This window comes from Microtus oregoni, unplaced genomic scaffold, assembly GCF_018167655.1.
Source record: "Microtus oregoni isolate MIOR12 unplaced genomic scaffold, Mior012 000009F_ref0000495, whole genome shotgun sequence".
Classification (NCBI taxonomy): Eukaryota; Metazoa; Chordata; class Mammalia; order Rodentia; family Cricetidae; genus Microtus; species Microtus oregoni.
Window position 1 is genome coordinate 11023607 of NW_024543068.1, and position 20836 is coordinate 11044442.

The 20836-nt window shown below is 49.2% G+C and overlaps 1 protein-coding gene across 2 annotated transcripts in view; it reads right to left on the reverse strand.

The window, feature by feature from the left end:
• Positions 1 to 20836, reverse strand: part of Esrrb (estrogen related receptor beta) — a 154008-nt gene that overhangs the window by 34101 nt on the left and 99071 nt on the right. For both annotated transcript variants that reach the window (XM_041658388.1, XM_041658387.1), the window contains exon 2: positions 11660 to 12063. In XM_041658388.1, coding sequence (XP_041514322.1) covers positions 11660 to 12063 — 404 coding nt within the window. The remainder of the gene's footprint in view (positions 1 to 11659; positions 12064 to 20836) is intronic.

Here is a 20836-nt window from a genome sequence, read left to right on the forward strand (position 1 = left end):
TCCCCAAGCCCTACCCCCCCCACCCCATCCACTGCTACAATCCTATTCCACTATGCCCACATAACTCCATCATGTAACATCCCTATAACATCTCTACACTGGGACAAATGGTCTTTCCTGGGCCCGCATGCTCCGCAGCTCCCACATGGAGGCCTTTGGGCTTCTCAGCACCCTCAAACTGAACCCACCCTCACACTCCGTGCTTGTCTATAGTCCTTGTCATGTCAAACAGAATGAGTTTCCAACCTGCCGCTTAGGTCAAAGACTGTGGAAGCACCTGGATTCTTACAGTCTGTTCCCACCGCCCCTTCCGAAACAGGAGCCAGAAGGGGACAAGGCGTTGGTCCAAACGACCCTCAGAAAGCTTCAGGCACAGAAGATTCAAGATAATGCAAGAGATAGGTAGAGGCATGGGCTAATAAAAATAGCCTTTTCTGGAACAGTATGTCAAGGGAGTGTTTCGCTGATTCAAACCTGCTCTGCAGCCCCCTGGCCACCAAGAATCTCACCAAGGTCTGCACAAGAGGAAGCTGACAGTGAATGTCTCTGGAGAATATGAGCAAGAATGATGTCTAGGACACAGGGCCAGAGGCCCAATCAGATGAGGCCTACAAGATGAATGGACAGTGGGGCCACGCCCCCCTCCATGAGTCAACTCCAAGGATACCCCTACACCTGAGGGAGGAATGAGTGCCCTGAAGTAACAGACAAAGGTAAATAAACAAACACCCTTCATCCCTGCTCCACCACACTCAGGCCCCCACACCAGCGAGACTGCAACCTGGAAACTCCATCTGTGCCAATTTCCAGATTACACAAGGATCTACATAGGTGAGGCTGGGTGAGGAATGTGCCCAATCTCATGGTTGTCTCTGCTCACAGCTTCATGTGATTCATGTTATGGTTTTGGTCCCTTTAAGAGACAAGCCACGCCCACTCCCTCCCCCATCCGCTGAGGCAGGCTGATCTTCAGCTTTCGGCCTGAGCTGCTCTCTTTTCCATCTTCCTCTCGGAGAGGCAGCTTTGTTTCTGCCTCTCTCCCCACTTCTCTGCTTCCCCCTTCTCTGTCTCTTTCTCCTCTTCTCTCTCTCCCTCTCTCTCTGTCCTCCCTTCACCCTTCTTCCTCCATAACCCCCTGAATAAACATTCAACCTCACCCTGCATGTCGTGTCTATCCATGTTTCTGTCTTCTGCCCGCCCGCCATGTGTCTCTGTGCCTGGGACCAGGCATTGCTCAGGGACCAGCAGCCATCTCTGCCTGGGACTGGCTGCTCCCAGGGCCCGCTGTCTCCTGCCACATGGCCACCACCACCGCTCAGGCCACTGCTCTGGAACCAGCAGCCAGCTGTTGGGAACCTGCAGCCGCTTGGCTCTCACTGCAGCCGCCAGCACCTTGGGACCCACCCAACTCTGCGCGGCTCCACCAGCCCACTAGGGACACCCCAGCATTTTTTAAAAAACAACAATCCATAATTATCTCAAAACAAAAAGATCCAAAACAAAAAATCCACAACGCAGGTTGTCAGTTGAGCTCTTGGGAAGCCGCCGCAGGAGGATGAGTTCCCAGCCAGCCCAGGCTAGCTACATGATGAGCCTCAAATCAACCTGACTACATGGGACCTTGTCTCCAAAAAGAAGAAAAAAATCAGATAAGTCCTCCTTGCACAACACAAGTTCCTGGAACACGCTTCCGGGAGCGGGAGGTGAAGGCTGTCAACTAGAATTCCCACGGAAGCCGAGGTGTGAACCTAACAGAGTCGCGAAGGGTGATAGAAAGTCCTTTCCACACACACAGGGCATCAGAAGCACCCCCTCTCCACACACTCTTGCAGCCTGTGCTCCAACTCCAAACGGAACAAAGCACAAAAAGTGGAAGAGCCCAGAAAACAGATAATTTAACCCAGGAATAAAGAGGAGGGCAAAACAAGAAAGAAAACAACAGAAAAACCGATCTTAACCAAAATTTTTTATACTGGAGGGAATGAAGAGATGGACACAGGGCAGGGACAGACAAATAATAATAATAATAATAATAATAACAATAATACTGGGTGTAATGGTACATACCTATAATTCCAGGGCTGAGAAAGGAGGCAAGAGTTCAGGACTAGCCTGGACTACAAGAGAACCTACCTCAAAAAAAAAAAAATTCAAGATTGCTAAGCCAGTAAGTACAGCTGTGAAGTCATTAACATCAGTAACCCAGAATATGCTGGGTGTGTGTGTGTGTGTGTGTGTGTGTGTGTGTGTGTGGCCAGTAAGTGAATGCTGTCCTCCTGTCTCTGTCTCCCAAGTACCAGACTCACAAGTGTTGAGTCACCATACCTGGCACCTAAGTATCTGTTAGTTAAGGCTGAATGTAGATGAACTGAAAGCCTGAAGAGCCCCACAGAGAATTCCCAAAGGACAACAGTGTCCTCCTGGTCCTCCTCCGGGCTCTTCCTGGGGGACCACACACCCTTCACCACCAGCTTAGCTAAGATGAAGGACTACATTTCATCTCCCTTTTCTCTGCAGAGACTGTCATTTCTACCTGGCAGGCACACTTCATCATTTCTAAGATAAGAAAATGTACTTTTAATGTGCCACCAAGAGAGAAGAGAACACCTCCAATTAAACTGCTATTTGAGACAGTGTGGTGGAGCCCTCCTTTAATCCCAGCACTCTGGAGGCAGAGGCAGGCGGATCTCGGTGAGCATGAAGCCAGTCTGGTCTACAGAACAAGTTCCAGGACAGCCAGGATTATGTAGAGGGACCCTGACTTAAAAAACTAAAGCATTACAGTGTAAGGAGCATTTTCACATTTTTAGTTAAAACCACTTTTAGTTAGGTATAGGCTTGATCACATGGAATTGAGGTATGTACTGTGTGTATGTATGTATACACTGTATATATGTGAAATATGTATATTATTTCATACATATGTGTGTGTATATATGAAGAAGACTGGCTAAGAGATTCCAAAATGTTTTTTGCTTTTTGTTTGTTGTTTACTAAATTTGCCATTTCACAAGACTGTCTTCTTCCTAACCTGGGAGCTAACACAATCTGTTTCTTTACGTGAGGAATCACTGCCACGGCAACCTTCCTCCTGGGCCACTAACCCTGGCTCTAGAAGTTTTGAGGTATGCGCATGAGCCAGTGACAACCACATCATGCTGGCACAGGCCCCACACTGGTAAGGCGGATGTGCCACAGTGACAACTAGGGCGAACGTGCTTCAGAACTTCTTCACTTCCTTTCCTTCACCCCTCTGCCTCCCACCCACCCACAGCTCTCACCTCCAGCACTTTCCCCCACCCCTGCTATCATCCATAGAGGCAGGAAGCTGGGGGAAGAGGGCTGGGTGTGGCGAACCAGATAGCTGAACCAGCTGTCCCTCAGGAGTCTCTCACGTGCTGTTCAATTCAGGGCCAGGCCCCTGAATTTGCACTTCTAAGGAAACCAAGTAGGCCAGGGCACGCTTTTGGAGAAACACAACCCTAGATCTCATTTTACCTAAACAGATTCAGTACGTCCAAAATTGCATCTATTTCACAAATTTCCTCTTCCCCACCCTGCTTCACCTGCCAGGTTTCTTCCACACCCTTGCACCTATCTTTAGCACTCTCCTAACCCTCCTCCCTTCCAGACTAGATCTAGCAGGCTGGTACCCAATACGTGAGTCCATCCCACCTTCCCCGCCCCCCCTCCCCAGATACCCTTGGCTTCCAGATCCTCCCTATCATCGCCAGAATTCTTTTGCTAAGAGGAGACTTACTACTTGGCCCAGAAATCTTCAACAGCTTCCTTTGGTCAAACATAAATAACAGGACAATTAGCTGTTTATTCTAAGGCGATTATACTCCAGGCATGAAGTTACACACATTATGTGCACGGCTCAGTTTCTGCAGCAACACTCGAGAGGAAGGAACTACTGTTAGCTACAGTTTACTAAATAGCTCAGAAAAGAGTCACAAGTTCAAAAGGATAGCTACAACCAGCAAACTGCCCAGGTACGATTCTGAGTCAGTTTAAATGCCTCCTTGGATGGTCACCGAGTCAGGCCAACCATATTCCCCCTTCACCCACCCCTCTGTGACAGGATTCATGAGCTGTTCCTTCCACCCTTCCGTAGCTCCACTTTAACAGCCCCGGCTGACAGGGAAATCGAGGCCAGGGGATTCAAGTCCCTGTCCAAGGTCAGCCAGCTGGCTTGTCACTGGCCTGCAGGAAGATCCCGACTCCTTCCTCCTCCTGGGCTTTGTCCCCATACCAGTCCTGGGTCCCCCAGGATTCACCAAGGAGCCTCATTCTCCAAGACAAAAGGCCTGGAGGTGGTCCCAGACAGAACACCCCATCTGTCATGCCTCTGCCCTGCTCCCTGAGGACTTTTCCTGGGAGCCAGAAGCAGGGCCTCTGGGGAGCAGGAACTCCATGCCAGGACTCCTCACTTGCTCTCTGTCACAAGTCACACATCCAGGGAGGTGCTGGCAGGGTGTCTCACACTCCTGCTACATGGATCACCTCTTCTGGGCAGGCAAGGTGGGACTTCACACTGCCCTTCTTTTCTGTGCTGGACTGGACCGAGACTTCACACATGTGAAGTGTTTGTTCTACCACCAGCTCCCTAACTACCGCTGAAAGAAAGAGAGAGAGAGAGAGAGAGAGAGAGAGAGAGAGAGAGAGAGAGAAAAGGAAAGAGAAGAAAGGAAAGGAAAAGAAAAGGAAAAAAAAGTGCAGAGTTGGGAGTGAACACCTTTGATCCCAACACTCAGAAGGCAGAGGCAAGAAGATCTGGTCTACACAGCAAGTTCCAGGCCAGCCAAGGATACACAACAAGACCTTGTTTCAAAAGCAAAGAAGAAAAAAGAAAGAAAAAAACTGGGGTAGGAGAGATAGCGCAATGGGTAGAGCACACGTTCTTGCAGAGGACCCAAGTTCAGTTCCTAGCTCCCACAGGGGGCTCACTCTAATTCCCGCTCCCTGAGAGGCATCTTAGGACCTCTTCCGGCCTCCACAGGCACCAGGCATGCACGTGCACAACCCCTCTCCCCCAAGTACACAAGTATAGTTTTCAAAATGGGGAGTATCCTTACTTTATACGGTTCCAAGCCAGCCTCGACCTTATCCTAAGTTCCAGCAATTCTCCTGCTTCAGCCTCTGGAGCAGCTGAGACTATGCTTGGCACCACAGTTTTGTCCTAAACCACTTGATGCTGCCGGGAGGTGATGATGCACTCAGGGAGGCAGAGGCAGGTGGATCTCTGTGAGTTTCGAGGCCAGCCAGCCTGGTCTACAAGAGTGAGTTCGAGGACAGTCAGGGCTACACAGAAAAACTCTGCCTCCTGGGTAAAAAAAAAAAAAAAAAACAAACAAAACACTTGATGTTTCCTCTCCATGGAACGTTGGTCCTCAGAGCTCTTACCTGGGCCTCAACTTACCTTGAAAACCACTTCTTCGCATAGCCTTCCCTGAGCCTCCCTTGCCCTCCGTCTCCATTAGAGTTCCTATTATCCCTGGTTTCACTTCTTCTTCAATTTGTTCCTTGACTTTGTCATAGGCAAGATGCTAGAATTGGGACCAGTTCCCAGTGTAATGATTGGCACTCAACACAAATTTACTGAAGAACTTAATGACCAAGTCACAAGCTCAAATGTAAGGCCACCTTTACTCCTTTCGAAAAAGGGGGAGTTGCTTAATACGCAAGTAACGTCTCATATTAGGCATGATATGTCAGCCCCTCCTCCTTCTTTATTTTATTTTTTTAAATTTTAAGACAAGAGTCTCATAGTCCTCCAACTCCCTATAGACCAGGCTGGCCTTGAACTCACAGAAACCCACCTGCCTCTGCTTCCTTTGTGCTCGGATTAAAAGGCACGGGCCGCCACCTCCCAGCTACCAGTCGCTTAAGATTTAACTAGAAACTAATGGATGGCATTGTCTGAAGGCTACAATCAATGCTGCTTATCTGCACAGGTCAGCAACAAGGGTGCCAAGAAATTTAACCCAATTTTTGTCACTCTCAGGAACATGAATTTACAGTTGAAACTGGTGGAAGTAAAAAAAAAAAAAAAACAAAAAAAAAACCATATTTTACCTAGATAAGCTTAACATCTGGAAACTAACACATGAAAGAATTATCCTAATAGTGGAGGCGTATGATGACCTAAAAGTACACAAACAAACAGGGAGAGTGGTCCACCCACTCAACCAGTCTGGAAGGGTAGGGCAGACAGGGACCTGAAGCATCAGGAAACCACTCAAAACTCAGCAAGAAGGCTGGCAGAGGCCCAAGATTAAGATTCTGGGGGAAAACTCAATGCCTTAAACAAAATGTGCTTAGAAAAAATAAGTATTTTTCAGGCCCATGTCCATACCCAGTACTTGGGAAATAGAGGCAAGCCAGGGACAGGAGACCCTATCTCAAAACAACAAAAGTTGAGTGTGGTGAGGACACCTGCAATGGCAGTCATAGAAGTCTCCTGGAGAGGTCGAGGCAGACAAAATGCAGAAAATCTGAGGCTGGCCTAGGTTTACAAAATCTCAATATTTCTCTCTCTCTCTCTCTCTCTCTCTCTCTCTCTCTCTCTCTCTCACACACACACACACACACACACACACACACACACACATTTTTCAAGGGTTGGAGATGGATCAGCAGGTAAAGCCACTTGACTCCATGCTTGAAAAGCTGTGTGGTTCCCTCAGGACCTACACAAGAGGACTGACTTCTACAGGTTTGCCCTCTGACCTCCACAAACGAACCATGGTGGCACACACAACAATCAACAAATCTAACAAAAAAACTAAAGCAACAAAAAAGGCTGTCCATGGTGACTCATGCCAGTAATCCCAGCACTCAGGAAGCTGAGGCAGAACTACCTTAAGTTTGAGGTTCTGTCTTAAAAAAAAAATAATTGTTTGACAACATGAGATTCAAAATATGCAACTAAAACTAAAATAAGTATATTGTCAGTAAGCTTTATATATGCAAATTGGCCAGACTTCTTTGACTTCATTCTTCCTTACTAGGAAAATGAGGGACACTTGGGTTTGGGGCCTGTCCCATGTTCAGATGCTTTGACCTTTCTGCCATGCCAGGAGCTATGAGGGGCCTTGGGCTCAGGGAAAGGAAGCTTGTCCCTTCGAAGCTTACTGTCCTCTCAGGGAAACAGAGTCTGTGATATCAGAAGGGCTGTCAGGGGTTGAAGACTCAGGAAGTCCATGAAAGGCATCACTGATAACTGCACCCTACAACACCATTAAGAACAACCGAACAAACTGAGAGGAAGAGAGAAACAGGACTGGGGTGAGGGTCGAGGGGATTTCTGCTTGAGAGCTGGAGGCTCTCTTTGGAAGGACCCACACCCAGTGGAAAGTCACTACAAAGAGCGGTTGAGGTCCATGGCCAACACCTGGAGTTTCTCCTCAGAAAACCTCATCTGATGGCTTTGATTAATGTGGGAGCAGCATCACAGACCAGAAACTGACACTCCACCCAAAGACCCCTAAATGTGTCTAGACTCAGATGTCGCTAGCCACAGAGAGGGGCTGTCCACGAGGGGCCGACTTCCTTCGCCCAAGTTCAATGCCTGAAGTCCCAGCAATGTCAATGCAGAAAGGAAGATTAAAACCTAAGAAATTGATCGGTCTTCCTAACGAGCAAGGTCACAACTTGACTGAGAGGGACAAGGTCATAATCAGAAAGACATTAATCAGACTGGCTGAATGTTTAATCACATCACGCTGTCCCTCTGTCCCCTGCCTCAGCTTCCCCTTTCCTGGGCAGGTAGGCACCTTTGCCAGTCTCTCAGCTCCCAGGCCAGGCTAATCCTCCCGGAGAGTCACAAGCTGTCCTTTAGATATGCTAATAAATTCAATCAGACTGCCGTCTTCCCTTTGCCGGAGCCACCAGGTCCATCAGTAAGGTGCCTCGGTCTATCTCTGAGCTCATCTATTCTGAGCGATGCTACCACAGCCCCCAGCTCTGCAGACAATCTTCACCGTCAGAGGCGGTGTAGACGTGCCGCTGCCACCCCTGGAGTTGACTTTAAACAGCAGAAGCTGGGAGGCTGACTGTGCCTTGCTCTGTGAGGGATAGGTGTAAGTCCAGGACTTTGTGACCCAATGCCCCGCTGCCCCTGCTCAATCACTTGTTAGGAGCAGCCAGAGACAACAAGTAAATGCTAGGTTTGTCTGGGTCCCAGGCTTCCTTGATTTACAAAAGTTGAAGGCAGAATGATTGGCAGCTCTCTCTCTCTCTCTCTCTCTCTCTCTCTCTCTCTCTCACACACACACACACACACACACACACACACACAGCCAAGCCCAGAGGATGGACCTCCAGGGTTCTCTTTCAATGCCTGTCAGGACACCTGGTTTCTGCAAGCTTCCTTACATATGGGATCAAGCAGACAGACATTTCTGCCAGGAAGGAATGAAAGAATTGGAACAGCTATGGCTCTTTGCCTACGTAATTATTTGGGAATCGGTCCACAGATGAAACCATTTAGGTGGAGCCCAGGCTGACCTGGAACTTGCTAGCAGACCAGGCTGGTCCAGTACTTCAAAGGCTTGCACCACTCGGTTCAGCCCACAGAATCTGACTTTTAGAAGATGGCCTGGGGCTGAGGTGTAGCTCAGCAGAACTACATTATATTCAAGAAACCCTTAGGAGGTTCCTGTCTGACACGGTGATTTAACGGCAGCTTCAATCCCAGCACGAAGGAGGCAGAGGCCAGTGATCTGTAAATTCGAGGCCAGCCCAGACTCTGCAACAAACTCTGGGCTTACCAGGTCTCAAAAGTAAAACAAACAAACCAACCGAGCCCACACAGCACCTCGGTACCGAAAACACCCTCCACGTCTGTACACATGAAGGAAAATGGCCCAAGCTCCCTGGTTAGGAGAAAGCTGTTCTGATCTGGAGTTGACCGCCATGCCAGCAGACCCTGCAGACCCCCGGGCTCTCAGCACTGAATTCAGCTATTTTAGAGACATACCCCTAATTCTCCTGTCTTCACTCTGCATTTTTCTCAGAGCAGGATCTTAAGTGATTACTTCATTCTTTCGCTGTTTGACTGCATTCAGAAACAACAACTATGGCGGAGAATTCCTGTTATCCCAGTACTTGAGCGGTAGAGACAGGGGACCAGCTAGCCTGCTAGGGCTGGGTGGCGATTGTGATCTTTGTTAGATCGGAAACCAAGGAGTTAATAAGGAGAGCATCCGGCCAACTTCAGGCCTCCAGCTACCTTTCCCGTGCTCTGGAGAGAAGACTCTCCCACCAGGTAATTGAGCGCAGACCTCTCCCGGAGATAAGGAGCCACAGCACACAGCCAACTTCTAGGAAGAGATCTGTATCCTTTTCATGGTAGCCCGTAATTAATACTGCTCCCAGATCTGTCCTAAGACACTCCTAGCCACCTGGTGAGGGGGTGGCAGAGGCTCTGGGTCTGTACACATCAGCCTTGGCTTCTAGAAAATCTGATCTGGAACATTCCTGTTCCATTTAAAGTCACCATGAAAAGGGGGGAAAAAAAAACACGCTGACATCTCAAATCTCATTTCCAAAAAACTTATGTCTAAAACGGGGAGCCTGCAAGGCCACTTCCCAGTTTAGGAAGAAAAACCTGGGGTTTCAGTAACACGGATTTAAACATCTCATATGGGGCAAATATTGGTTGAGCCGTAGGAGTTCAGTGGGCTGAAGCAATAGACGGAACTGTCTGCCACACAACGTTATTTCGGAGCCCAGGTTCCTTCCACCCAAGGGGAGGGGTATAAAGCTGCAGGCGCCCAGTACACACCAGGTCCTGGGTTTCACCCCAGCACCGAAAGGGGAATACAGAACAGCCAGACCTGGAGCCATTCATCTGTCTCGGAGCCTGGCACACAAGACGGTCAATACACACTTGCAGAATGGGACGGCCAGAAGACTCCAAGGGAGATGAGGGAGGCAGGAGGGTGGGGCTTACAAACACTCGCTTGTTTAACATTTTGGACGTTTTAAATTTTAAAAAAAGGTTTGCTTAAAACATTATTCCAAGCCAGATATATTAGTGCATGCTTGTACTCCCAGCACTTCAGAAACAGAGGCAGGTGGATCTCTAGAGTTCTGGGCGAGCCGGGGCTACACAGTGAGACCCTGTCACAAAACACCAAAACATATCCATCACTACAATGGGCTAATTACAGTGACTCTAGTTTGTGTGCACGAGTATGGGCAGGAGCGCCGGAGTGCCCACATGGAGGTCGGGAGTTACCTACCATGTGAGTTATAAGGACTGAAAGGTCATGAGGCTTGGTGGCTCTTCACACTGAGCAATCTCAGAGGCCCTAAAATAGTTTAATAATCTAAATTTTATTAGATCAAAATAATCACACTACCTTCTTTCAATATATATTATATATTATATATATTGAAAGAAAGTATATTTTTATATATAATATATATTAAGCTTTTCCTCTACGATAAAACAGATTACACTTATTCTCATGAACAAAGTGTATGGAGAGATTGTGAAAAGTCTAAGCTAGGGGCCAGCAAGGCGGTTCAGAGGTTAAACACACTTATAGCCAATGCTGATGATCGAGCCCCATCCCAGGGACCCACACAGTAGGAGACAATCTATTCCTCTGATTTCTCTGTGTGTGCCGTGGCAAGCATTTAATGCCCTCAACTGTCCTACTAGATCGTTATCGGATGAGATTAACAAATAAAAATCTGTTGAATAAACAGAATCACCCTAGGGGAAGCCTGTCCAACTTCTTCCAAAGTGGTCAAGGAAGAAGACGGGAACAGAACACCTTTGAGGCCGAGAGGCAGGACACAAGGTGAGGAACCAGACCGGGAGACACAGGCAACACCCCTGGGTTTCCTTCCTCCAGCTGACTGGCAGTGTGCGCTGACCGGAATCAGTACTTTCTAGGTACCTGTGTGAACAGTGTAGGAGGTGCTCTGTAGGAAGCCTGGCTGCCTGAATGCAAGCTAAGTGGTCCACACTAAATCCATTTAAGAGTCACTCCCAGTCCCTCCGGGCCATAAAGGAAGCAGCCCAGTGAGGGCAGGTCCACCATTATCCTCCACAGAGGGAGGCAACAGAACTCCTGAACACCGCAATCAAGATGAAAGAGGTGACCACCCCAGGGCTACAAGCACGTGACCCAAGTGATATGCAAATGCATTGAGAAATAGCCTAAGGTCAGCAGGATCTCCCCCCCCCACCCCCCCAGCCAGTTCCGGTACCCAGGCCTACTTTTCTACAATTAAGATAAAAACAGAGAGGCTCTTCATATTTCACTAAGTCTGGAATGGTGGAGCAAATGACGACGCTAACACCTATTTTCATACCCCACAATAAGTTTTTGGAGGGAGGGGGTCAAGCATTTGGCAGTACACACACGGTGACCGTTGTTCAGGATTAGGTACGGCCATGGATTTTGCTATGGTGTTTCAGGGGTGCAGCAGGGAGGAGCACAGTATTACCTATGGTCTTACAGTTAGAATCCTTGCCTAGAATCCATGAGTGAGAAATAGACACAAACAGGAGTCCTCCAGACTGCCTCTGCTCCCTGGGAACCCAGATCTGAATTTAAGAAAATAAATCATGCTAGTCCAGGAGGCCAGAGTCCCCGCCCACGGCCTGAATCCAGGCCTTGCATTGCCCACCACGCACCTTGGATGGTTCTCTTGAAGAACGCTTTGCAGGCCTCGCAGGAGGCCACGCCATAGTGGTAGCCAGAAGCAATGTCCCCGCACACGAGGCACAGACGCTTGGGGATGGCGTTAATCACATACTCGCACTTGATGTCGTCCACGATACCACTAGCACAGTCCTCGTAGCTCTTGCGGCACGGGGTGCCTCCCAGCCCTGCACCTGCGAACATAGGCGGCGAGTCCAGACCATTGCTGTGGGTGCCCAGGGCCATGCCAAAGCCACCACTGGCGTCCGAGGAGCCGCTGGGACTGTGGTGGCTGAGGGCATCAATGCCCGACGATGGGCTGGATGGCTCCGTCTTGATGAAGGAGCCGCAGCTGGAGCCCAGGTGCCGATCTTCCGAGGACATTCGATTCAGCAGCCTGCGGACACAAAACGCGGGAGTCAGTCCTCAGCAAGGTGAAAGTGCAGCTGGGGCTCCGGCCTAGTGGGCGGGCCACGTGGGCGTGTCTGCAGCTAAGGCGTTGAGATGCCGTGGTGGTCAGGCCAGTAACAGCCGCCCAGAACAAGTTTCTGCGATTTCGGGAGTGCTAAGAAACTTTGAATTAGCAAGCTGCAAATGGGACACTCTGTGCCACACAAATTGCTGGCCTAAGGGCGCTAAGATGCTAACTAGCCTTCCTAAATATTTGGCCAACCTTCCTACCTTGACGGACAATCAGTGGAAGCTTTCGACATAGCTGTCCCAAGCCCCGAGCCTCACCTCAGCACGCACAGTAAAAGGCCCTCTTAGTCCTTCCACTCCTTCCAACCCCAGTGAGCTGTGAAATCCCTGCTTGGAACTTCCCCCCAATTCCTCACCCTTACCGAGATCGCCAAGTCTTCTAACTGGAGCAAAGACGGGCAGTGTGACCAAAGGCACCAATCAGATTGACTGTTGTTGGTTTTTATCTGTGGTCCTATCTGAAGTGTGATTTCTTGACCCTTTCTTTATCCTCCCCCTTTCTTTTTTTTTTTTTTTTTTTTTTTTTTAGAAAGATTTATCCACGTAGCTCTGGCCATTCTAGAACTCACTCTGCAGAGCAGGCTGGCCTGGAACTCAGAGACTCACCGCAGCTGGAGTTTCTATTTTCTCTTCTTACTCATGGCTAATCCAGTTTGCATAAAGCCCCCCCCCCAGTACCCCAAAGACAGTCTCCATTAGACTGCATGAGAGAATCAAGCAAAGCCAATTAATTCTACACAGCTCTCTCTTCTGCTTCCTAGTCCCTCTCTTTTTGAGATGGAGCCTGTGAGAGTAGCCCAGGCTGGCCTTGAATTTATTAGGTAGTTCAGTCTGACCTTGAGTTCTGTACTCTACTACCTTTACAGGGTCTCTCTTTGTAGCCCTGGCTGGCCTAGAACTATGTAGACCAGGCTGGACTCAAATTGCACAGAAATCAGCTTGCTTCTGCCTCCCGAGTGCTGGGGGTGAAAGGTGTGCGCCACTAAGCCAGGCATGCCACCAGATAACTCTTTTTTTTTTTTTTTTAGTTTTTTGTTTTGTTTTGTTTTTTTAGTTTTTCGAGACAGGGTTTCTCTGTAGCTTTGGAGCCTGTCCTGGCACTAGTTCTTGTAGACCAGGCTGGCCTCGAACTCACAGAGATCCGCCTGCCTCTGCCTCCCGAGTGCTGGGATTAAAGGCGGGCGCCACCACCGCCCGGCCACCAGATAACTCTTTTTTTTTTTTTTTTTTTTTTTTTTTTTTTTTTTTTTTTAAATATTTATTTATTTATTTAGTATACAATGTTCTGTCTGTATGCCTACAGACCAGAAGAGGGCGCCAGATCTCATTCCAGATGGTTGTGAGCCACCATGTGGTTGCTGGGAATTGAACTCAGGACCTTTGGAAGAGCAGGCAAAGCTCTTAACCACTGAGCCATCTCTCCAGCCCACCAGATAACTCTTAAGGAAGAATTGTTTGCCTCACGTTAGCTGAGCAAACACCCTTCTTATCACCCTACTCCTTTTGCCTGAAGTTCTTTTTAGCCTGGAACCTTCCGGAATGCTCTGGAGTCTCACCACTACAGCAGATCCTCTGGGATCCCTGACAGCTGTGGGGTAATAGAGTATTTCTGCTTATTGGGAGCCCCATCTCTCCAGCCAAGTTCACACGAAGGGGACTGGACTGAAGGAGGGTTCAGGGGAACCTAGTTGTTCACCAGGTTCAGTTAGGGTTTGGGTCTGAGACTGGAGGCAGAGGCAGATTAGGGGTGCCAGGCATGGTGGCACACGCCCTTAATCTCAGCAACTTTGAAGGCAGAAATAGAAAGATCTCTGCGTTTGAGGCCAGTCTGGTTTACCTAAAGAATTCTGGGACAATGAGGACTACATAGAGACCCTGTCTCAAACAAACAAACAAAACTGTCTAGAGGCGTGATTCCCTAAAGCGGGCCCCACCCTCAGACGTGCCTCTCTACAAGGAGAGTGCGTGGACCAGCTTGTGCACCTGGAACAGGAGAAAAGCAAAGGGAAAAAAAATGACAGAAACAGCAAGACTCCTGGGCAGGAAGGAAGATCCCAGAACCGGAGGGTTCACACCTCCAGTATCTCTTGAAGGCAACTTTGCTTATTACCTCTTTTCTGAAAAGCCCATGAAAAGGGTCCCTCCATAGGGAAGAGGGGCTTTATCATTACACCACTAACAATCCCTGGCTTAGCTGGGCACCAAGACCACAGAGTTGTTCACATAACCCGCCAAAGGGGCTTTTGGTCCCACTGAAGTGCACTCACATTCAGGACACCTCACCTCCTGGGGTTGTCACTCACCTGCACTTGAACTTGGAGTGGGGAGGGAAGGAGGGGAGGAGGGAGGGAGGGAGGGAGGGAGGGAGGGAGGTAGCTGCAGGTCCTGAATGAGAGAGCCTTGCAGCGGTCCTCAGACTTCCTAATGTTGCAACCCTTTCATGCATTTCCTCACGTTGTAGTATCCCCCAACCATAAAATTATTTTATTGCTATGCCATAACTGTAATTTTGTTACTGAGTAGTGTCCCGGTTCCTAACACCATCAGAAATGTGTTTTCCCCGGTCGCGACCCAGAGGTTGAGAACAGCTGCTTCAGGCTCTTGTTCTCTAGCTTTCTAGAAAGGAGTTTGTACAGACTGGGCCCCTGGGTCCCCTGTGTTCCAAATAGAACATTCCTTTAACATGGAGATCCTCTCCTACGGCATCCCCATTCTCCCTTGGTAAGCAGACAGTCGACTCCAGACCGTTTCTACATCTCTGGCTGGTACCTTGTCATCTTGGGCATGGCCACCCAACACCAGCAAGGTAGCCTAAGGAAGCAGCAGGGTACCATCTGGAGGTGGGGGTCGGACCGAGAGCAAGGTCAAGAACACTGCTGGAGTGCTCCCCACGTGCCCTTCCACTCCTTGTCAGGGGTAGCAACTTCTGATACTCTCTAGCTTCTAAGTCCACATGAAGCCCTGGAATTCCCTAACTTCCTGATTCTATTCAGCCTTCCACAGGCTCTGAGAGCACCGAAGACTTCCCAAGGGACCCTTGACACCAGCAGGGCCAAAAGCCGCTTCTCTTGAGCATGTAACACAGGCCTCCCTCTGTCTCTGGAGGCACAAGAAACATTTACTCAGAGGGAGGGAGAGGGAGGCTGCAGCTTCTCCTGGGAGGGTATGGGTCACAATTTTCCATTGCCCCCCTCCCCACCTCCTCTTGAAGCTCGGACTACCCTGAAAGATACTGGAAGTATCTGGTTGGGCTCCCAAGCCCAAGTCCTGGCTTTCTTCAGTCCAGTGTCTTAATTCAGAAGGCCCCAAGGCATCCTTCAGTGTCTGGCATCCCCAGGGCTAAGAAACTGGACCCTGGTCTCAGTCACAGTCAGTGCAGGAAGCAGCCAGTAATTTAGTATCTGAATCCCAAAAGAGGGGCATTTGGTGTAATGACATTATTTCTCCCCTCCAGCTCTCCCTCCTCTCCCCTTCCTCCCTACCTCTCTCTTCCTCTTCGTTCCACTTCTTTATTTCTTTTGTTTTGAGACAAGGTCTATGTAGTCTTGTTCATCTTGGAACTCGTTATGTAGACCAGGCTGACCTCAAACTCCTCTTGCCGCTGCTTCCTGAACGCTGGCATTAAAAGCGTGTGCTATGCTACCTGGCATTTTATTATTTTTAATTTTATGTGTATGTGTGTATGTTTGTGTGTGTGTGTGTGCATGTGCTCGTTCACACATGAGCACAGGTGTCCTGGAAGGACAGGAACATGCAATCCCCTGGAGATAGAGCTAACAGGCAGTAGTGAGCAACCTGACATGGATTCTGGGGATGGAACTGAGATACAAAGGCAGAGCAGTTAGTGCTCTTAACCTTTGAGCCATCTCCCCAGGCTGGACTCTAGCATGCCATTCTCCTGCCTCAGCCTCCCAAGTGCTGGGATTATAGGATTATAACATGTTTACCCATTACCACATATAATTTAGCATTCTCACTTCTGTGGCTATTCGAGCCCCACCAGGATGCCTTCCCGTGGACAGGCTGCATGTGTGGATCCCTACTTCACACCAGCTGTTGGCTGGCTGACAGGAAGAGGACAAGCACAACCCAGGGGCCAGGTCAGAAGCCCCCAGACCGGAACTACCTTAGGGGACACCAGGCCCCCAGTCCAGCACTACCTTAGGGGATGCCCCTGTTTCTGGTCTTCTTTGGAAATAAATGTCCCTAAGATGCCTTGCTCTGTTTCATTTTCTTGTTCCCTCTCAGGCCCCATCCGCCTGCTCCTCCACTCCAAGGCCTGTTGACCCCAGCTGCCATTCACCAAGCTCCAGCTGTCCTCTAGAGACCTTTGCTTTGTCTGCTGGCTTGACTCTTGAGCTGGCTCTTACTAGGTAACCGTGGGTGACTTGCTTCTCTCACCATTCAGCTCAAGCCAGCCTTGGACCGACGCCAGTCCTACCTCCCAGCCTTTGGGGACTGAGATTACAGGCGTGAACCATCACACCCAGCTGGGGATCTTCTTCTGAACCGTTGTACTTAATCATCGTAACCTATCTGCTGGAGACTGTTTCCCCGGCGCTACAGAATAGACAGCAAGGGCTCCACGTTTATTCGGTTTACTAGAGCAGAGGAAGGAGCCAGGAGTCCAGCTAGCAGTATATGCAGATCTGGTTCCTATGTCAGACCCCCGTCACCCTGATCCCAGGCCCGAGGAAACCCACTCCATATAGAAATATAGAAACTTTGTCTTTACAGTCCTCCAAAATACAGATGGTGTCTTACTGTCCCTAACCCGAAGTCCTTATTGTCATCTCTTGACCCCTAGAGTTAAGAGCAGAAAACTCTGGCAGGGCTATACAATGAAACTGTCTCCAATCCAGAACAAAAAGAATGGAGAACTCTGAGGCAAGGAGGGGATGTCCATTCTCATCAACCCCGTTTCACATCCCTGGCAGGGCAAAGGAAGTTATTGACGATGCCAGACTCTTTGGAACACTTGGCCACAGTCCCTGTCTGCCCCTGACTTCAGGCACTTATTCAGAGCAAAATGTAAAGGAAGGACAGAGAGGAAGGCGTCCAAGAAGACAGCACCAAGTGAGGTAGTGCATACCTATAAACCCAGCAAGTGGGAGACAGCACCAAGCGAGGCAGTGCATACCTATAAACCCAGCAAGTGGGAGGCAGAGGCAGGAGGACTGAGCAAGCTCAAGGTCGGCCTAGAGACCGACCTTGGTGAGATCTTAAAGAAAGACAGGAGAGAGGGGGAGCGAGAGGGGGAGAGAAGGAGAGAGAAGGGGGAGGGATGAACAGATGGAAGGGCAGAGGGATGGCAGGAAGGAGCGAAGGAAGGAGCCTGGAGATGTGGTTCAATTGGTAAATTGCTTGCCCACGCAAGTGTGAAGACCCAGGTTCAGATCCCCAGAACCCATGTAAAAAGTCAGACAGGGTAGCATGCTTGAAATCCCAGCACTGGAAAGGCACAGACAGAAGGGTCCCAGGTACAAGGCAGTCAGCACCAAGTACAGGGCAGTCTCCCCTGGACTTAGGGATGTGGGGATGGGGAAGGGATACACTTTCGACGGTTGCTGGTCACATTAGTGTCTTTGACGAGAAGCAAATCGTTGAGAGTGGAAGGAATGCCACGTATTTAAAATCAACCACCGGTACTTTCTAGTTTGCCCCAGCAATTCATTCCCACCTGCCGATCTATCGTCACCACCGCTCGCTCTCTCCATCCTGCTCCCCGACATACTGTAAACTACAGATTGCATGGTTGTCAACCGCAATGCCTCAGAATCGAAATATTTTGGATTGGAGAATTTTTTTTTCAGATTTTGGAATATTTGCATACACGTAGGAAGATCATGGAGATGGAACCCAACTCTAAACATGCAATGTATTTGCTTTTCCCAAAGGTTACTGCTCTACAGAACCAAAAGGTAATTTTATACATTTTTTTTTCAGTGCTGGGGATCAAACCCAGGACCAGTCCCTAAACCCAGAACTTTTAGAAAACCACCTTGACACTACAAATGAATACAAGTCTTAAGTTATTAGGGATGTTTGTGCAGTACCGGGGAAAGGTTCAGGTGAGAAGCATACCTTGGGTTCCATCTTTCATCCCAGCAATGAACAACATCAACAAAAAAAGTTCAGATTTTGGAGCAAATTCTGGACCTCAAATTTTCAGAGTAGAACGCTCCGCTTTATGTCAGCTGCTGATGGTGGTTTTGTTTTGAGGGTGATCAGGGCAACATAGCATATGCCTGCAATCCCAGCTACTTAGGAAAATGATCTGGGAGAATCTCCAGTTCCACACACCACACCCCCAGGCTACACAGTGGAACTCAGTTTCAAAAATCAGTAAATAAATCATAAACTAGAGGGATAAAATAGGAAGTGCTAGAGTTGGGACAGGTGCAAGGCCCTGGCTTCAGTCCCCAAGACTCCTGACGAACAAGGTCAGGGCCTGTATGATGACTGAGCAGGCAAAGGCCTGAGGATGTGTGCCCACTCCTGGAACCCAGAAAGCGGTCCTCTAACCTCGACATGCTCCCCAACCCTTCAGAAACAAGAAGGGAAGGCAAAAGTGGGGAATATACCCCAGTGGGTAGAGCGCTTGCCCAGCTTGCACAAGGCCCTGGGTTTGATCCCCTATACTGCAAAAACTCAGTCCTGGTTTTGTATGCCAATAATTCCAGTGCTCAGGTGATGGAGACAGGAGGGTTCAAAGTTCAAGGCTAGCCTCAGGTACGCTGTGCAACAGTTGAGTTGGGAGGCCAGCCAGGGCTATGAGCATCTCTGCCACAAAATGGTGGTATACATCTTTAATCCTAGCCCTTGGGAGGTGGGACAGGTGAGATGTTAAAGGCCAGCCTAGTCTACAGGCCAGTACCAGGCCAGCAAAGGCTACACAGTGAATCCCTTTCTCAAAAAATAAAATAAAACAAAGGAAAATTTAAAATGAAAAAATCTTAGAGGTGATCATGGATAGGTTACCAAGTGGAGAGCAAGAAAGAAACTGTCTCAGGGTGAGCGAGTAGGAGGCACCCCACACAAGCTCTGGGAGGGGGCGCAGGCCAGCCATCATCTGGGGCGGGCTGGATCAATGACAATAACTATTGACTCTGTGGGAAGACAGCAGACATCCCATCTCAGGGCCTTTGCAAGAGCAATCACTGGTGGCTGAAGCCCCTTGAGGCATCATCTCTCTTTGATCAGTCTGGTAACCGGAGCTCAGCAAGCCACCTTGGCCTCAATGTCACCACCGTCTGATTAAATGTGGCCTCCGTCTTGCTTCCACACAGCCCTTCCTGCCCCAGCTGGACATCACTCCACAGGGCTGAAGATTCTCCAAACACAGAGAGATGGGGAGAACCTCGTAAGTTCTGAATGAAACCCAGTTTTGTCCCCAAACTCTAAAGGAAAATAATTCCCAGAGTTTGGCGGGAATCCCAGGTACAGGTCCCCTTGAGGTGACCCGCCAGTAGGTGGGCAGGCAGAGGGGGGTGTAAAACAGACGCACCTACTTTCTGCTGTGGGGTGGGGGGTTTTCTCACCACTGAAAAGAATCTGGGTCACAACAAACTGTTGCCCTAGCTAGAGCCACCTGGCTTTCTCCTCAGGCTACGCACCTGAGGGCAGGGACAAACATCTGTGTGGAACATGTCGGTTCTGCCTCACAGTGTGGTCGGTTCTGGGTAGCCAGGTCATGCCTTCTCTGGTGTTCACCCGTGGAATAGGCTCAACCACAGCATCTGCTTCCCAAGGCTGTCTAGGTGATGGTGCTAAGGAGGGACCAGCTCCAAACAGTGCTGGCCCCAAGCCATCTCTTAGTGGGTGCTGCTATTGTGATAATTTCCATGGACAGCTTATGAAGAAATCCAGCAGCTAGCTGACCAAGGGTTAACTGACAAACACCACCTCATCCAAAACTGATGAAAAAATGCAAGAAATTTGCCAAATACTAGGAGGGAAGGGGTTGATAAACAAACAAAGAGGACAGAGAGGCCTGAACTGGGAGCCCAGGAAAGGGGGCGGGGTCTGAAATACTGGCTCACACATTACTATGGTCAGTGACCTGACTGGAAACCAGGGACCTTAGGTAAGGCAGATGGGTCCTCAGACTCCCCCAAGCACAGGGAGAAACACTCCTAAACTTCTGGGCAAGCAAAACACTCAAGAGATCTGCGCCAGCCTTGGCTACACACGGAGTACGTGGCCACAGCCCATACCATGCAAGAGTCCATCTCAGAAGACAAAACAACAGGAAGACTATCACCTAAGGAAGGCTGGACTTGCTGGTGTGTGCCTAAAACGCCAGCACTAGGAAGATGGAAGCAGAAGAATCAGAACTGCGGGGCCAGCCTCAGCAACCTAGAGAGTTCAAGGCCGGCAGACTGGTCTCAAAAAACAAAAAAGCACAATTCAGCTGTGCACAAGACAGGGGAAGGCCTAAGGCTAGATGTTAGCCATAAATGACTACCCAACTCTCAGCCTTCTAGGTGCTTACCACATTAGAGCAAGGGGAGGAGAGGGCAGAGGAGGAGAGGGGTGGGCCAGTGATGAGACGTGTTAGGATTACGATAAATCAGGTTCTGTGCACTGAGGATCATTAATATAGATACTTTTTTTTCTTAAACTCAGAAGTTTCATTAATTGAAACCCTTCCCCTAGCAGTCTGAATTGCTCGTTTTAATAGGAAATGT